This window comes from Pezoporus occidentalis, unplaced genomic scaffold (genome assembly GCF_034315485.1).
Source record: "Pezoporus occidentalis ecotype Australia unplaced genomic scaffold, CSIRO_AGI_Poc_V1 ctg11, whole genome shotgun sequence".
Lineage (NCBI taxonomy): Eukaryota > Metazoa > Chordata > Aves > Psittaciformes > Psittacidae > Pezoporus > Pezoporus occidentalis.
In genome coordinates this window covers 8,266,664-8,281,118 of record NW_026912886.1, presented here as the reverse complement: position 1 = coordinate 8,281,118, position 14,455 = coordinate 8,266,664, and the positions used below count along the sequence as shown (strand labels likewise).

The 14,455-nt window shown below is 37.0% G+C and overlaps 1 protein-coding gene across 2 annotated transcripts in view; it reads left to right on the top strand.

Moving 5' to 3' along the window:
• BNC1 (basonuclin zinc finger protein 1) overlaps positions 1-14,072 on the top strand; it is a 78,751-nt gene extending 64,679 nt beyond the window's left edge. For both annotated transcript variants that reach the window (XM_062629801.1, XM_062629792.1), the window contains exons 2-5: positions 5,411-5,513; positions 5,680-5,915; positions 7,151-9,078; positions 11,093-14,072. In XM_062629801.1, the coding sequence (XP_062485785.1) occupies positions 5,411-5,513; positions 5,680-5,915; positions 7,151-9,078; positions 11,093-11,774 (2,949 nt within the window). In that variant the 3' untranslated portion in view covers positions 11,775-14,072. The remainder of the gene's footprint in view (positions 1-5,410; positions 5,514-5,679; positions 5,916-7,150; positions 9,079-11,092) is intronic.
• Positions 14,073-14,455: the final 383 nt, after the last annotated feature.

The window sequence follows — 14,455 nt, the reverse complement described above, 5'->3', positions numbered from 1 at the left end:
GTAAACTGCAGAGAGCTCCACAGAGTACAAAAAGCTGACGTCCGTGTTTAGGGAGAACACGCACAAGGGCTAAATATGTACTATAGAGGGGACAGGGTGGGTACAAATACGTATGGGATAGATGATGGAAAAATGGTGTTGGTGTGAGACAGATAAGCACAGCTGAGTTGTGGTACAGTGAAAGTAAGGTGGGCAAAATGTAAATTGAGAACTTGTTCTAAATCATGACAAAAAAGACAGTATTATTTATCAGTGGAATATATCCTTAGGTGAAGTGGTAAAAGTTGCCTTACAAAAAAAAAAAAAGGCTAAACCAAAGCTTTGCTCATTGTATGGTGTGGAAAAGCAAAGCATTGACAGAGGTGCTTAAGATAAAGGGGGTTTTAATTAATCTCTGCTTTCAGTGGTTGTTCAAAGGATTCAAACACAGAAGTAATCAAATGTAAATGGGTGGTGAAAAAGGAAGACTTATTTAAACTTTGCAACCACAAGAAACCCAGTGGATAACAGCACTAACAGGAAAGAAAGCAAATTGGCCAGGAAGGCAACTTCGCTGTCATATATAGTTACTGTTTTCTTTACTAAAAGGTACACACAGATTCGGATTTGTCCTTTAGCTGTGGATTGTACTTCTAATTTAAGAGATAAATGTATCCATCCCTTTACTTCCCTTGCAAATCTCTTGCGAAGTGCAAGCAAGAAAGTATTTCCTAATAACCATACATATGTCCCATGTTTAATTTTAGTTCTGTAAACAAAACAGAGCTTAATTTCTGTGGATTATTCTTAATATGTGAGAAAATTGTTACCTGTACTCTAGGAAGTACAAAGACTTTCATGGTTTAGCTGATTGGCAGACAAAACCAAAAATCCTAATGCTTTACAAATTGATCTTCCCCTATTATAATTCTTGGCTCTTCCTCCGCAAGTGTTCTTACTGTAGAGCCCCTGCAAGTTTATTCTACAGAAGTGGGACATGTCCCTGTTTTTTCCTATAGGATATTTTCTCACCAGAGCACATATCTTGGAGGGTTACATATATTCAGTGGAATTACTTTTTCTGGGAAATGAAGATGGGATGGCTATAGGAGATACAGCTTGTTGCTAGAAGAACATGAAAAGTTACGTCTCATCTAGTGGGAGTTTCACACATTTCTTTCATGCAATTCCTATTTTTATTTGAACCCTGCATTTTAAATTGATAGGAATTTCTAACCCCTGATTGGAAAAGATGTCCCTGTAACACAGCATCAATGGCAGCGTTTTGTCATTAATCCTCATAGCAGAGCAGCAAAGCTCTCATGCTTTTCATGGGATGGCAGTAGCTTTAAAATAGCAGTTTCTAAAGGGAGGGGTAGCATTGTGCAAAGAGAACAAGGGTTTTTCTTGGGTGCCAGAAACAAGGGAGGCTGCTGACCTGTGCAATACCAACACTAAACGCTATCAGGGTAATCTGGGACTTGCTCTTCCATTTTAGTGGTGTCTGCATTTGCAGCTCTCACTGCATGCAGAGAGCCAGACTGGCATTCCAGTGTGAGCAGATATCTCTAACTCGGTCCTGACAGAGTCTTCAATACTTGCTTACTTTTTAATTTATTTCCCAAGCCAAAGTGCTGTCAAACCAGAATCCACTTAACACTAAATGAGATTTGGTACAGTTATACAGCCCTTCTCCTCTTGCTGCTTTGTTTTAAACCTGCTGTTAGTATGTTACAAGCAAGAGTAGGTCCCAAAAGGCTTCGGGAGAGTATAGGTGATCTCAAATCTGCTTTAGAAATGAAGCCTGATTATATCCCACAATGAGAATGAATTTGTCCTATTAGCTTGTGCTTTTCTGTGAAGGCGGCGAGTGGGTTGCAAAGTAATGTTCAGTAAGTTTTAAAGCATAATCGAAGCCACATCAATATCTGGCAAAGAAAGATGTCAGCAGTCATGACTTTCAGGCAACAGATGTTAAGATTTCTTTCTCAGCGATTCGTCGTTAGATGCTTTATAATGGCCAGTTTAATCGTTCATCTGTTTCTCTCGTAATGAGGAATTATTTGCATTAAAAAATCCGACATTTGGATTTCCACAGTCCTGCTGGTAAAACCACAGGAAATTTTGATCAGAATTTTCAACTCTATTAAAAAAATAATACATAAAATGAAGAAAGTGTTGCTGATAATGGGTTTAGAAAGATCCATTTGTGAGGGAGAGAGTGACTGGAAAGCAATAACAAGATCCGTGATGATAGCATAAGATCTATTTTTTGAAATATCTGCCTTATGTTTCTGGAAAATGACACTAAATTAATAGACCTAAATGAAAGGATTGAACTTTAAAAAATTTCCACTTTAATTTCCATCTACATTTCCAATCCTTTAATTACAATTCTGAAGTTTTACATGTATGCAATATAGAAAGTTATTCCTTTGTTCTATAGAATGAAATTGTATGTACATTCCACTTGTTAGGAAAATAAAGCTCATTAAAAGACTTGATGTAATTACAGTACCTTAGAATAAGCATATAAAGGACAATAGGATTAACAGGCAAAAGACAAGCATATAAATCTCAAGAAGTTTTGCCAAATTTCTCTTCATTGAACTCTGATATAAGTTAACTTGGGAGATAATCAAAGTGCATTTTCTAGAAGTGCCTTTTTAAGTTGAACAGTGAATGAAGATTTAGAATTGTGACTCACTGATTATTTTAAAAGTTAATTTTGCCATGTTATATATTCTCTGTGACTATATTAACACAAATGTTGCCAGAGAAGTTTTAAGAGACACAAACTGTGTTGAGCACAAATGAAGGGGCAGGCTACCAACCTGAAAATCACGCGTGTTTCTTCTCAGGGATTCTTACAAGCCATTTTTTAAATCAGCAGCAGATCCCTGATTTGAGGGTATACTTTGATATGTTGGCAGTGTGCAAGCTAACTTCATATAAGGCTGGTGTCCAGAAGCAGTAACATATTGACTTGAGAGGGGATCAGTTCCATATTTAGAAGAGAAGGGAACTTCACTCTCTAATAGCCGCTTTCATAGACATAAAGCAAAATGTCCTCCTTTTGCTTTTTGCCTGTGCAGCCTTCTACACATATGCAGGAAGACATAATAAATACATGTATCATATAGAAAAAAGATGTTACGCAAAGATCTGAAATGTGGGATTTTGTGCAGTATATCTTTCTTGTCTAAGTACACAAATCAAGAAGAAAAAATAGTTTTGAAGGTCACTGGTTTGCAGAACATGTCCAAAGGAAAAGGGATTTAAAAGATTTTGAAATCTTAATTAACTTATCATCATGGCAGCTTTCTTCATTGTGCATATTTCTGTTACTTCTTGCAGAAAAAGGAAGTACTCTTCTGTAATATTGTCTGGAGGGACTGCAAAAGATGCATTCGTGGAATTCACAGCAGTTTACCAAACCTAGCAGGGTTGCTTATGGTAGGGGTTCAGTCTGTGCGAGGCACAGAATATTATGTATGTACAGAGGGAGAAGACTTCAACTGCATTATTGTTGGATATTTTGTGATAGAAATGAATCAGCAGCCAACTGTGTCTTTTTTTTTTCCCAACCTTTCTGTAAAAAAATTATGGCTTTTTGTTGTTATATGAAAGTAGTTTCGCATCTAAGTGAAAATATATCCTCTATTAAAGTGAAGCAATTCACACTGTGTGGGCTATTGATGTGTATTTTATCACTTTATGGGGAACACAGATTTTTTTTCTCAAGAATTCAGTATTTTGCAATGGCTCCTTTAAAAGATTAAAGGCAAAATGATTCAGAGATTTCAATAGCCCTGTTGCCACTTGTTCTGATTCTTCAAATAAAGATGAATCTCAGCATCAAGTCACTGCAGTTTGGAGACGTGCATGTAAGCTAACTCCTCAATAAGCCAGCTACTGAGATTTTAAAATCTCAGTCCAAATCCAGTCATTTAAAGCACTAAGCATCCAAATATCCTGCACAAGCTTGTTTGTAATAGATTGTTGTACTTGTTGTAGTGTCTTGTTCTGCCCTTAATCAGTCAAATTCTTCAAACCTAAAGAAATGCGCATTGCAACCCCCAGTGAAATTATCTTTCTCTTAATGTCGTTTTCATTTTAAGCACCTCCTGCATTCATTTTCCTTAGTCTGATTGTCCAAAAACTTGCTTCTTTGTGTGTTTTTCAAAGCTGCCAATGTGGGGATGCCTGCATTGAAAAGAAGTTACTTTTCAAGTCTTGTCTTGCTTTTCTATGGGTATTAATAAGTAGAGGAAGTCCCCATTTTGCATATGACCCTTGGAGCATGAGTAGCAGCCAGTGGTGGGTATAACTGCCTTATTTCATATTTGCTGTCTGTACTTCAAAACATAACATGTTTCTTTAAAACCAGAAAATTGCAGACACGTTACAATTGCATAATCTTTTTTATTTATTTATTCCAGTGCAGACTTTCTGCACATTAATTTCTTCACTTTCCCTCTCTTAATAAATACTCCATTTATGCAGGAACTATTCTCAGTATCAGATCTAAGCAATACAGAATCTTACAAATGCTTTGCTCTATAGCAATCCCTATGGTGCTTTAACTAGGACCTCAAAGTTGTCTGTCTGCCTTTTGCAGCAGATGGGCACATACAGAAGCAAGCATGTATTCCTGGAAGCAAGTTTGTTTCACCCTGTTGGTTAGGAATATCTGAATACTAATTTGATTTGCATTATAGATGACCTCGGTGAGAGTAAAGTGATGCACAAATTGAACTGTGCAACTGGTTGCTATTTCTGCGTGTTCTTTATTTTGCCTATTATCTTTCAAGCATTTCTCTTATCAAGTGTGACTGCTATAGTGTGTGAGGAGCTGGAGTACTTTTTGATGAGCTTTGTTACTGAGAAGCACTAGTGGACTCCTGTATATTGGACAGGATACTTATCTTCTATGTGGATACTGCTGTACATAAGGGATGGCATCTATGCAGAGATAAGGCATTGCTCATTAGAACTTCTTATATTGCAGTACAGAGTTCCAGCAAAACTTTGAGTGGGACTTTCATCTGTATGTCTGTTTTCAAACCTTCCTTGAAAAAAGTGGGCTTGCATGAAGATGGTAGCTGAGGTGAATGCACAAGAACACTTTATTATTGTTATAAAGGTGCTTCCGCCTAAACAAATCTACAGAAGTGTTGCACGTATGACATTAAATATTTTGTTTCCATAATATTCTAGTGTTCTATACGGTGTCTGATCCTCTTTAAAGCAGAGGTAATCTTGAATAACTCAGGTTTTGCCTAGGCTATTTCTATTGCACATTGATAGGTATGTGCTGGCATGCTAACTCTGTCTTCATGTGGATTTTATGGGTGGATTTTATATCTATACTCTGCACACTCTAGACGGTGCTTATATATTACTTATCATCCTTTCTATTGATTTCCAGGCTATCCGATGCACTCTCGTGAACTGTAGCTGTCAGTGTTTCAAACCTGGGAAAATAAATCAGCGACAATGTGACCAGTGCCGGCATGGATGGGTAGCACATGGTAATATTTGTTCTTGCAATCTATATAAAACCTTTTAGGACCCTCCTCGCTATAGCATGCTTTTTATGCCACCCCTCACCCCCCCCAAACCCCAGTATTAGTTATATTCAATTTTATCTATCTCTTGTGACTCAAGTTTATTTACATTTTGTGATTTTATTTTCAGCCCTGAGCAAGTTAAGGATTCCCAGCCTCTACCCATCAAGCCAGGTAGAAATAGTTCAATCCAATGTTGTTTTTGATATCAGTAGCCTCATGTTGTATGGAACCCAAGCCATTCCTGTGCGCCTTAAAATTCTGCTAGATCGGCTTTTCAGTGTACTGAAGCAGGAAGAGGTGATACAGATTCTCCATGCCCTGGATTGGACACTACAGGATTATATACGTGGATATGTGCTACAGGTATTTAGAGGGGCTTTTTAAATATACATATGATCGCTGAGTAGTAATTCATAATGTGTTCTAGCTTAGTCTTGTCAGTGGTTCGCAATGTGTTAACAATGTGATACATCTGAAAGGCAGTAATAGACTTGTACAAGCTTAGCACTGGAAAAAAAAAGGGTGGATTTTTGGTCATTGCTCTCGCCTTTAGTCAGGCTTACCTGAAATCTTCCTACTTTGTTCAAATCCATCAACAAAGGTAAATCAAGAGAAAAAAGAAAAGTTACTGGGAATGTATAAAAGTAAAGGCTTCAGAATTTGTGCTAGTATTATTTAAACAGGAAGTTTACTTTTATACAGTAGCATAATACATTGACAAATAAAATTGCCATCTTTTTAAACACCAGGGACAATGTTCATCTCTGGTGTGGTGCTACTGACCTTACTGGAGCTACATCAAGGATGAATTTGGCCCTATGTGCTTACACTGATGTTAGTCCTTGCTACTGTGGAAGTTACCTTTTATGTAAAGTAACATTATGATCTTAAATTATGACACGAATCAATATTTAATGGTCTTGATAATCTTGCTTTTTAGTGTTAGGATTAAAAATACGGAATCAATTACCTTGAACCTCTACCACATGAAAAATTTATAATGTTACGTTCTTCATCATCTTAGGAACTCTTACATGCACTGTGAAAAATCTCAGTAGGCCATCAAATACATGTTCTGTGATAAAATATTTATTGTAGTTATTGGGAAAAGTTAGGCATAGCTAGAGTTTGAAAGAACTCCAACACTAGTGTAATTACAGCTGTGCTCTGTGAACACTGGCAATAGATCAATACAGGTTCATTTGTTCTCTGATCTTAGTTGCTTGGAAGATTATTAAACTTGCTATGAAAGAATACTTGACTTAAATGAGGAGCTAAATCTTGGTCTGATTGCTCCATCTCTGCTGTCTGTACTTACATGATACTAACTGTTGTTCAAATGACGTGTCTTAATTTTTGTGGAAAAAAAATAGTTTATTGGAAAGTATTACTGTCAGTCTGAAAGAAATAATATAACTACTGTAGTAAAATGTGGAAGGAAGTATCACAGAATTGGCATTAATCTCTCATTAAATAGAGCAAGTTTATCATTTCACTAGATATGAAGTTTTAATCCCTGAAAAAATGAGAGATTCAGGGGAGGGGTTTTTTGTTTGCCTTAACTAATTTTGGACTCATTCAAATATTTTTGGCTTTAGGATGCTTCAGGAAAGGTGCTGGATCACTGGAGCATAATGACCGCTGAAGAAGAACTGGCTACTTTGCAGCAGTTTCTTCGTTTTGGAGAAACTAAGTCCATTGTAGAATTAATGGCAATTCAAGAGAAAGAAGGGCAGTCCATTATAATACCACCACCAACTGCCAATTTGGATATTAGGGCATTCATTGAGAGCTGCAATCAACACAGTCCTAATTTTTCTGCTTCCTTGGACAAAATGAGTCCCACCAACATTCATCCCTTTGAGAATATTGTAAATAATATGGCTTTCATGCTGCCATTTCAGTTTTTCAGTCCAGTGCCTCCACCTTTGATAGGTTCACCACCAGAAAGACATTTGATTGAGCAAGGTCAAGACCATAGCAGTGAAACTAAACAAGATGTTCAGATACCATTTTCTGAAAGCAGCTTCTTAACTTCTAGTTCTGCACCATTTCAAGTTGAAAATGAGAGGAGCATAAATGGTCCAGATGTCACCACTAAAACAGAAGATGATGCCCTTTTAAGTGATTCCAGTTCACATAATGCAGCAGCAAAGCTTGAAATGACAGCACTATCTCCAGAAAACAAAATGAAATCTATTGAAAAGAATGGCGCTGGGCCAAGGAAAGGGCGTGTTTTCTGCACTGCATGTGAAAAGACATTTTATGACAAAGGTACTTTGAAAATACATTACAATGCTGTTCATCTGAAGATAAAGCACAAATGCACAATTGAGGGTTGCAATATGGTATTTAGCTCTCTGCGTAGTCGAAATCGTCATAGTGCAAATCCTAACCCCAGACTCCATATGCCAATGAATAGAAATAACAGGGATAAAGATCTAAGAAATGGTTTGACCATTGCTGGACCTGGAGATAGTAAAAGGACAGAGTTTACAATTTTAGCTCCGGATAGCAGAACTATTACCAGCTATGCCAGCTCTTGTACAGATTCAAAGGGTCAGGCTGGATTTCCCAGTATTGGGCAGAATGGTGTCCTCTTTCCAAACCTGAAGACAGTACAGCCTGTTCTTCCTTTTTACCGTAGTCCAGTCACACCAGCTGAGCTTGCTAATACTCCAGGTACTCTTCCTTCTCTGCCTCTTGTTTCCTCCTCTATACCAGAGCAGCTTGTTTCAAATGAATTGCCATTTGACATGCTACCCAAGAAGAAATCTCGTAAATCAAGCATGCCTATTAAGATAGAGAAAGAAGCTGTGGAGACACCAAATGAAAGCAGTGATGTTGCCAGTTCTGAAGATGATACACGTCTGCAAGTGGTAAGCGACGGAGAGCTTGAGACCTGTGAGCATAAGATAGAGAAGCGGGTGACCGACAGGGTGGAAAAGCACCCCCATTCAGGTAATTCATGGAAATCTGTCTCTGGGGTAGAGGGCCCAAAGTATTTTGAATCTGTCTTTGCACCAGATAACAAATACATCAAGGATATCTCTGAGAATGAATTGCATCACTATGAGAAAGAGGTTAAACCAGAAGAAAACCAGCCATTAAAAATAGTTTCCCATGAGATTATGTATGAAGATCCAAAACACCACCACAATGATGTTATAAAACCAATGACTGAACCCCCCCTGTATATTAAAGAGCAGTCAAAGCGCAGGATTCCTAAAGATGACTGCCCTGAATTGCAACACCACTTGCTGACCGGGGGGTTTTTCAGCACTTTGTCAAACAGGGGTGCTGCCATTCCTTGTTTTGAAGACTCTAAAGATATGGATCATGTCAGTCAACATGCACTAGGGATTCAGAAGGAAGAAAGCCGCTTTCATTGTGACATCTGTAAGAAGACTTTTAAAAACCCTTACAGTGTAAAAATGCATTTTAAAAATGTACATCTCAAAGAAATGCATATTTGCACAGTTGAGGGCTGTAATGCTGCTTTCCCTTCTCGTAGAAGTCGAGACAGGTAAGAAAATTATGAGCAAAATTGTATTTATTTTACCATCACAATGGAGCCTAATTTGAATTTAAAATGAGTGTTTGAGGAATGGAGCCTGCAAAGATTTTTTGTGTATCCTCATATAACAGGTACGATAATTTATCAGAACATTCATGAAATGAAAATCCATTGAAAGAAACATTTCCTTTCCACTAGACAAGGTGTTAAATAAAGCCATGAAAATTTCATAACTGACAAATACTGCAATAGTTGAAAGAATACTTTAGAACATAAAGGGAAAGCCACAAGGGTATGAATTCAGCAATTTGCCAATAGATGCATGTGTGAACTTAAATGTTTATTATGTACTTTCATGTGTATTTTAATATATACAGTGCTCTTTAACGAAAAAGCAATGAGATCAATTCAGGAAGTCTTCACTTGCTCTTGTCCTTGCTTTACTCAAGGATTTTGAACAGACTGGTGGGGAAAAACCCATAATAAAAGTAAGATTACACTATGTCGGTACAAAAATTAACATTACATGGTGCTAGTTGAACTAACACTATCTGGTGTGTATCCACATTGGTAGTGCTTTTATGTGTGATTGCATACTAATTCCTAAAGTATATCATGATTTTAATTCAGTTTACTGTTAGCTGCAGTATTGTGTTGCTGTAAATCACTTCATTTCAGCCTATTGTATACATAGAAGCAAGAACTGAAGCTTTATTGTTGACTATCAGTTATGTATCTGAATTGATAAGTAATAGATAACAAACCTGTTAAAGTGCAACTAAGTGTTGTAAGTTTTCTATCTCTCCTGTAAGAGTGTTACTGCAGCTTTTGGCTGCAGGAAGCATGCCTGGATAGTTGTTCAGAGTGACACAAGGTTTAGATTGTCTGTAATCTGCTAGGAGTGCTGGAGCCAGCTGATGCAGTCCAGAGAGAGGATGAACTGGTCTCTGAGGACTGGCCGCTGCATCTGAGATGCACAGCTTCATCTGCTGCCTGCATCTTCCCAGATGTGAATTCCTCTCCACTGTAATTGTGATATGGGCCACAGGAAAGAAGGCCAGCAGTAGGATTTGCGTTCACATGCCATGAATTCCTTTCTGCACCCATACATTAAGTTTTAACATAGGTGCTTTTGGAAGATGGTTTATAAAAAAAAACCAACAAAATAACAGAGCCAACTCACAAGAAAGTTAACAAGCTTTGTGCAAAACAGTAGTTATGTGAAACAACTGAGTTATGTGAAACTTTGCAGAAGTTTCTAGATGAGTGACTGTGACTGCAAGTGCCGCATTTCTATGCACATTTGAACAGTTCACGGTTCGGATTAAACCATAATGGCAAAGAGAAAAATTAATATTTTCCCTGTCTTGCAATAAATTGAATCTCCTATCCAGAGCCTGGAAATTTTCAGTGAGCTGATTGGTTGTATTCAGTGGCCAGCAGGGATTTCCATATGTTTTGGTGGTTTTAAACCGAATCTAGAGATGCCCATTTGAAACCTGCAAGTTGCATAAAATGTAAAATTCCTTACTTCAAGGAAAATCCTGTCAAGTGAAAGCTCTGTACTGATGTGTACAGCTGCACCCTGGCACATGGTTACAGTATTTGAGATCATCAGTATTTTTTGCAGACTCAGGTGTCACTCCTTTCCTGCATTGTCCATTGGGAAAGAATCTTCTTACTGCCCTCAGTCCATTCTCTGGTCTCGGTTCAGTATGCAGGTTTTTGGTCTGTCCTCCAACTCTTTTAGGCCCAGCACTAGACCTAGTGGAGCAGACAGCTATCCACAATGCAGGAGAGAATTTGAAACATTGATTTCTGTAGAGTTATTTCTGATATATGCCAGTGCAAGCAAGTTCAGATCATCTGTGTGCACTCCCAGTGTGGCAGTTGGTCAAATTAGAAGTATACAGTTCATGCATGCTACTAAATATTGATTTTTTTTCTATGTTAATAATCATTATGAAACCGCTGTTAAGTGGGGCAAAACGCTTTCTTGCTAAGCTTGTCTTTGTTCTTCTAGACATAGTTCAAACCTAAATCTTCATCATAAGCTTCTGACTAAAGATACACTGGAATTCAACAACCATTTCAATGCAACATACCTCTTGAAAGACATGGCTAAGGAGTTTTGCCAAGATGTCTCTTTAAAACAACATGTTGGACATACTTCTGTAATCTTCAAAGGAATGAACAGAACAGGCAGCTTCGTTTTTCCAGTGAGCAAAATTAGAGAACCCTGTTCTGAGAGTTATGGATACGATCCATCGAATGATGGAGCTGTTCTGGATCTAAGCACTACTTCCAGCATTAAATCTGAGAGCAGTGCTCATTCTTCTTGGGATTCTGATGGAGGAAGTGAAATATGCACCATGCCCATGGATGATAGTGATGAAAGCTGTGAAGGACCCAGCCTAATGCCCAATGATGAACTCTACCAAGACTGTACTTTAATAGAGAAAGCTAATCAAAACTTTACAAATTTAGCTTCCAGTTTGCCGATAACTTGTCATATATGTCAAAAAACTTACAGTAATAAAGGAACTTTCAGGGCTCATTACAAAACTGTTCATCTTCGCCAGCTCCACAAATGTAAAGTCCCAGGTTGCAACACCATGTTTTCATCTGTTCGCAGTCGGAACAGGCACAGTCAAAATCCTAACCTGCACAAAAGTCTGGCTGGGTCACCAACTAGCCTACAGTAAGATCATGCTGATCTGCATTTATTTCCGCTAAGAATCATTTCAATTAAGGAATGTGTTAACATTAGTTTTATTTAAACTCATTTGACTGCTAGCCCACTCAAAAAACATGGTCAAATTCTTTTCTCCTGTGTGTGCTCTCCAGCGGTTTCATTTAGCAAAGCTTGGTGCTGTAGTTTTTGTGCAATTGTTTGGCTTCATGTTAAATAGCTAAAGCTTCCATAAAGAAAAGAAAGCATCTTAGAAATGGGGGAAATATGGAGACATTAACTAAAGTATTTTTGATACCTATGAAGTATTACTTGCCAACAATAGGAGCTTCAAATGAGAAACATCATCCCTTGTGTTTACATGTTAAATTAGTTGTTTTATTGTGGGAGAAATGAGTAAGGATTGGGGTGAGTTTCCTCTGGTTGGGTTGAGAGTTTTGGGGCTATCATTTCGTTCCTGAGACCATAGTCTGAAGCTGACTTGCAGTATTAGTTGAATGTGGTATTTGCATTTTAGTATCTCCCAAAATCCAAAAGATAAATTACAAATTCGGGAAGACTTTGCATACAGTTCAAATCTGAAAATCCTGCAGTCCTTACTCTTTAAGTTGGCATTTCACTTGGATAAAGATTGCAGTATTTTGGCTTTCTTAGCATTTAATACCATTTGCTTTGCAAAAGGAGGGGCTACCTAACTTGGCAGGGTTGCCTCAACAGATCTGAGACATTCTGATAAATTGTAGTGATAGAAGGAACGAATAGGTTAAGCTAAAATTTCTAAACCACAGCAAATGCATTCATAAAATGGAGGGGAAAAGTAAACCCTTTAATTTAAAATGCACTTTTTGAGTTCCACTTCCAGGAAAAGAGGTTTTGTTAAAAATAAATAAATAAATTAAAAGGGAAAAAAATACCCAAATATCCAAACTGCTCAAGAGTCTGAAGGTGCAATTCTATGCCTTTAAGAGACAGATAAAATGGATGCAGCAGATATTTTTCATGAATTGGCAGTTACTGTTTCTCCTACCAGTGGGAGATAAAACATGTTGATCTTCGTAACAATAGAAGAATGCCTATTCTCATTCATACCTTCTTTTTTTTTTTAATGAGAACATTGTTCAGTATCTGTTAAAACATTTAATATCTTTGTACTTGTCCCTGTAATTAACAGTATTCTGCATTATGTTCTGTGCACTTAAGGAGACTGGTCTTGCATTGTATTTAAAAACCACTTTAATATTTAATTTGTAGTCACATCATAAAAATGCTGCATGTGTACTTGTGGTGCATCTTCTTTGACTAAATCATTTCCAAAAAGAGAAAGAAATAAGAAAGCAGGTCTTACAGTGTCTTTTTTTCTTTTCCTTCAATTCACAAGCTGAGATCTGTTGATCAGTTCTAGTATGCAAGCATGATATTGACAGCACAATCTGTACATATTATACCAAAGTGCTTACAGTATTTGTGGTTTCTAGAACTAGTCTAGTTTTCCAGTATAACTGGATCTTAGTCTTAATTCATTTTTGTGACTGAATTAAAAATAGACTGAATTTCTGGAATTCATATGTATGTAGAAAGAATAGTACAATGCTATTGCCATATGTCTTGATGTTTAACTTATTCTAAAAAATACTATGGTATTGTAACCATTTCATATTGTATAAAAGAAACAAAAGTGGACTGAATATTTCACTAATTCTTTTGAAAACTGGTTTGTGTGTGAGTATGGGTTATGCAAGTTAAAAACATGACACAGTTGTAAATGTTTTGTGCTCACTAGATATGGTTTCCATGCATTGTGTAAAGTGATCTTCTATTTTTTTAATTTACAGTAGGTTTATGTGATATTTAAAATAATCCATTTGTGCTTGAAGCCATCAGGAAAAGTTATTGGCCTGAGGAAAGCTGTGCCGTTGCTTTGAGGTTTTGTGTTCTGCGGGGTTGGTGTTCTGGGACTTTTGGTTTCGGGTGGTGTTTGGCTGTGTTTTGGGTTTGGTTGTGTTTTTTAAATGGGAACTCATGTCAGTGGAGATTATGGTTTGAAAGCTAAGGGCACAATCATTACAGACACAATTGCTCCCCGCCTTCTGATAGTATAAATCAATGATTTGTTATCCAGCTATTTCAAGCTCTTTTTTTTTTTATATATATATATAAACCTATTTGTTTAATCATAAACGTTTTCTGAAACAAAGTGTGATGTAAACTGATGCTGTAATGCCCATTTATTTAGCTTTCACTGTGTACAAAAAGGAAATGCATTTGTATACCCTAATAATTTTGTATGTGTTAATAAAAACAAATAACAATGCCTCTGGTTGATTCAGAAAAATAGGCTTTTGTGATTGAAAAAAAAAACCCTACTATTCCTAATTAAAACCAAAAAAATCTGAAAACACATTCCATCTGCAGAGAGCACTGTTTTGACAATGGTACTAATTTATTCCGTAATAAGGAGGTGTCATGATTTTAACGAGCCATTAGAAATAATGTAATAAATGTTGCCAGATATTTTATTGATTTTTTTTTTTTTTTTTTTTCCTTTGTACAGTAGGCAAGGGTAGAGATTAATTTAAATGCCATCAGCTAAACAGAAGGTAAATATCTCATTGTTGAGGACTGTGCTAAAAGACAAATAGTTGGGGCCCTATTTATACTTTGTATTTTGGAAAGGGGATTTTCCTGTTATTTCTC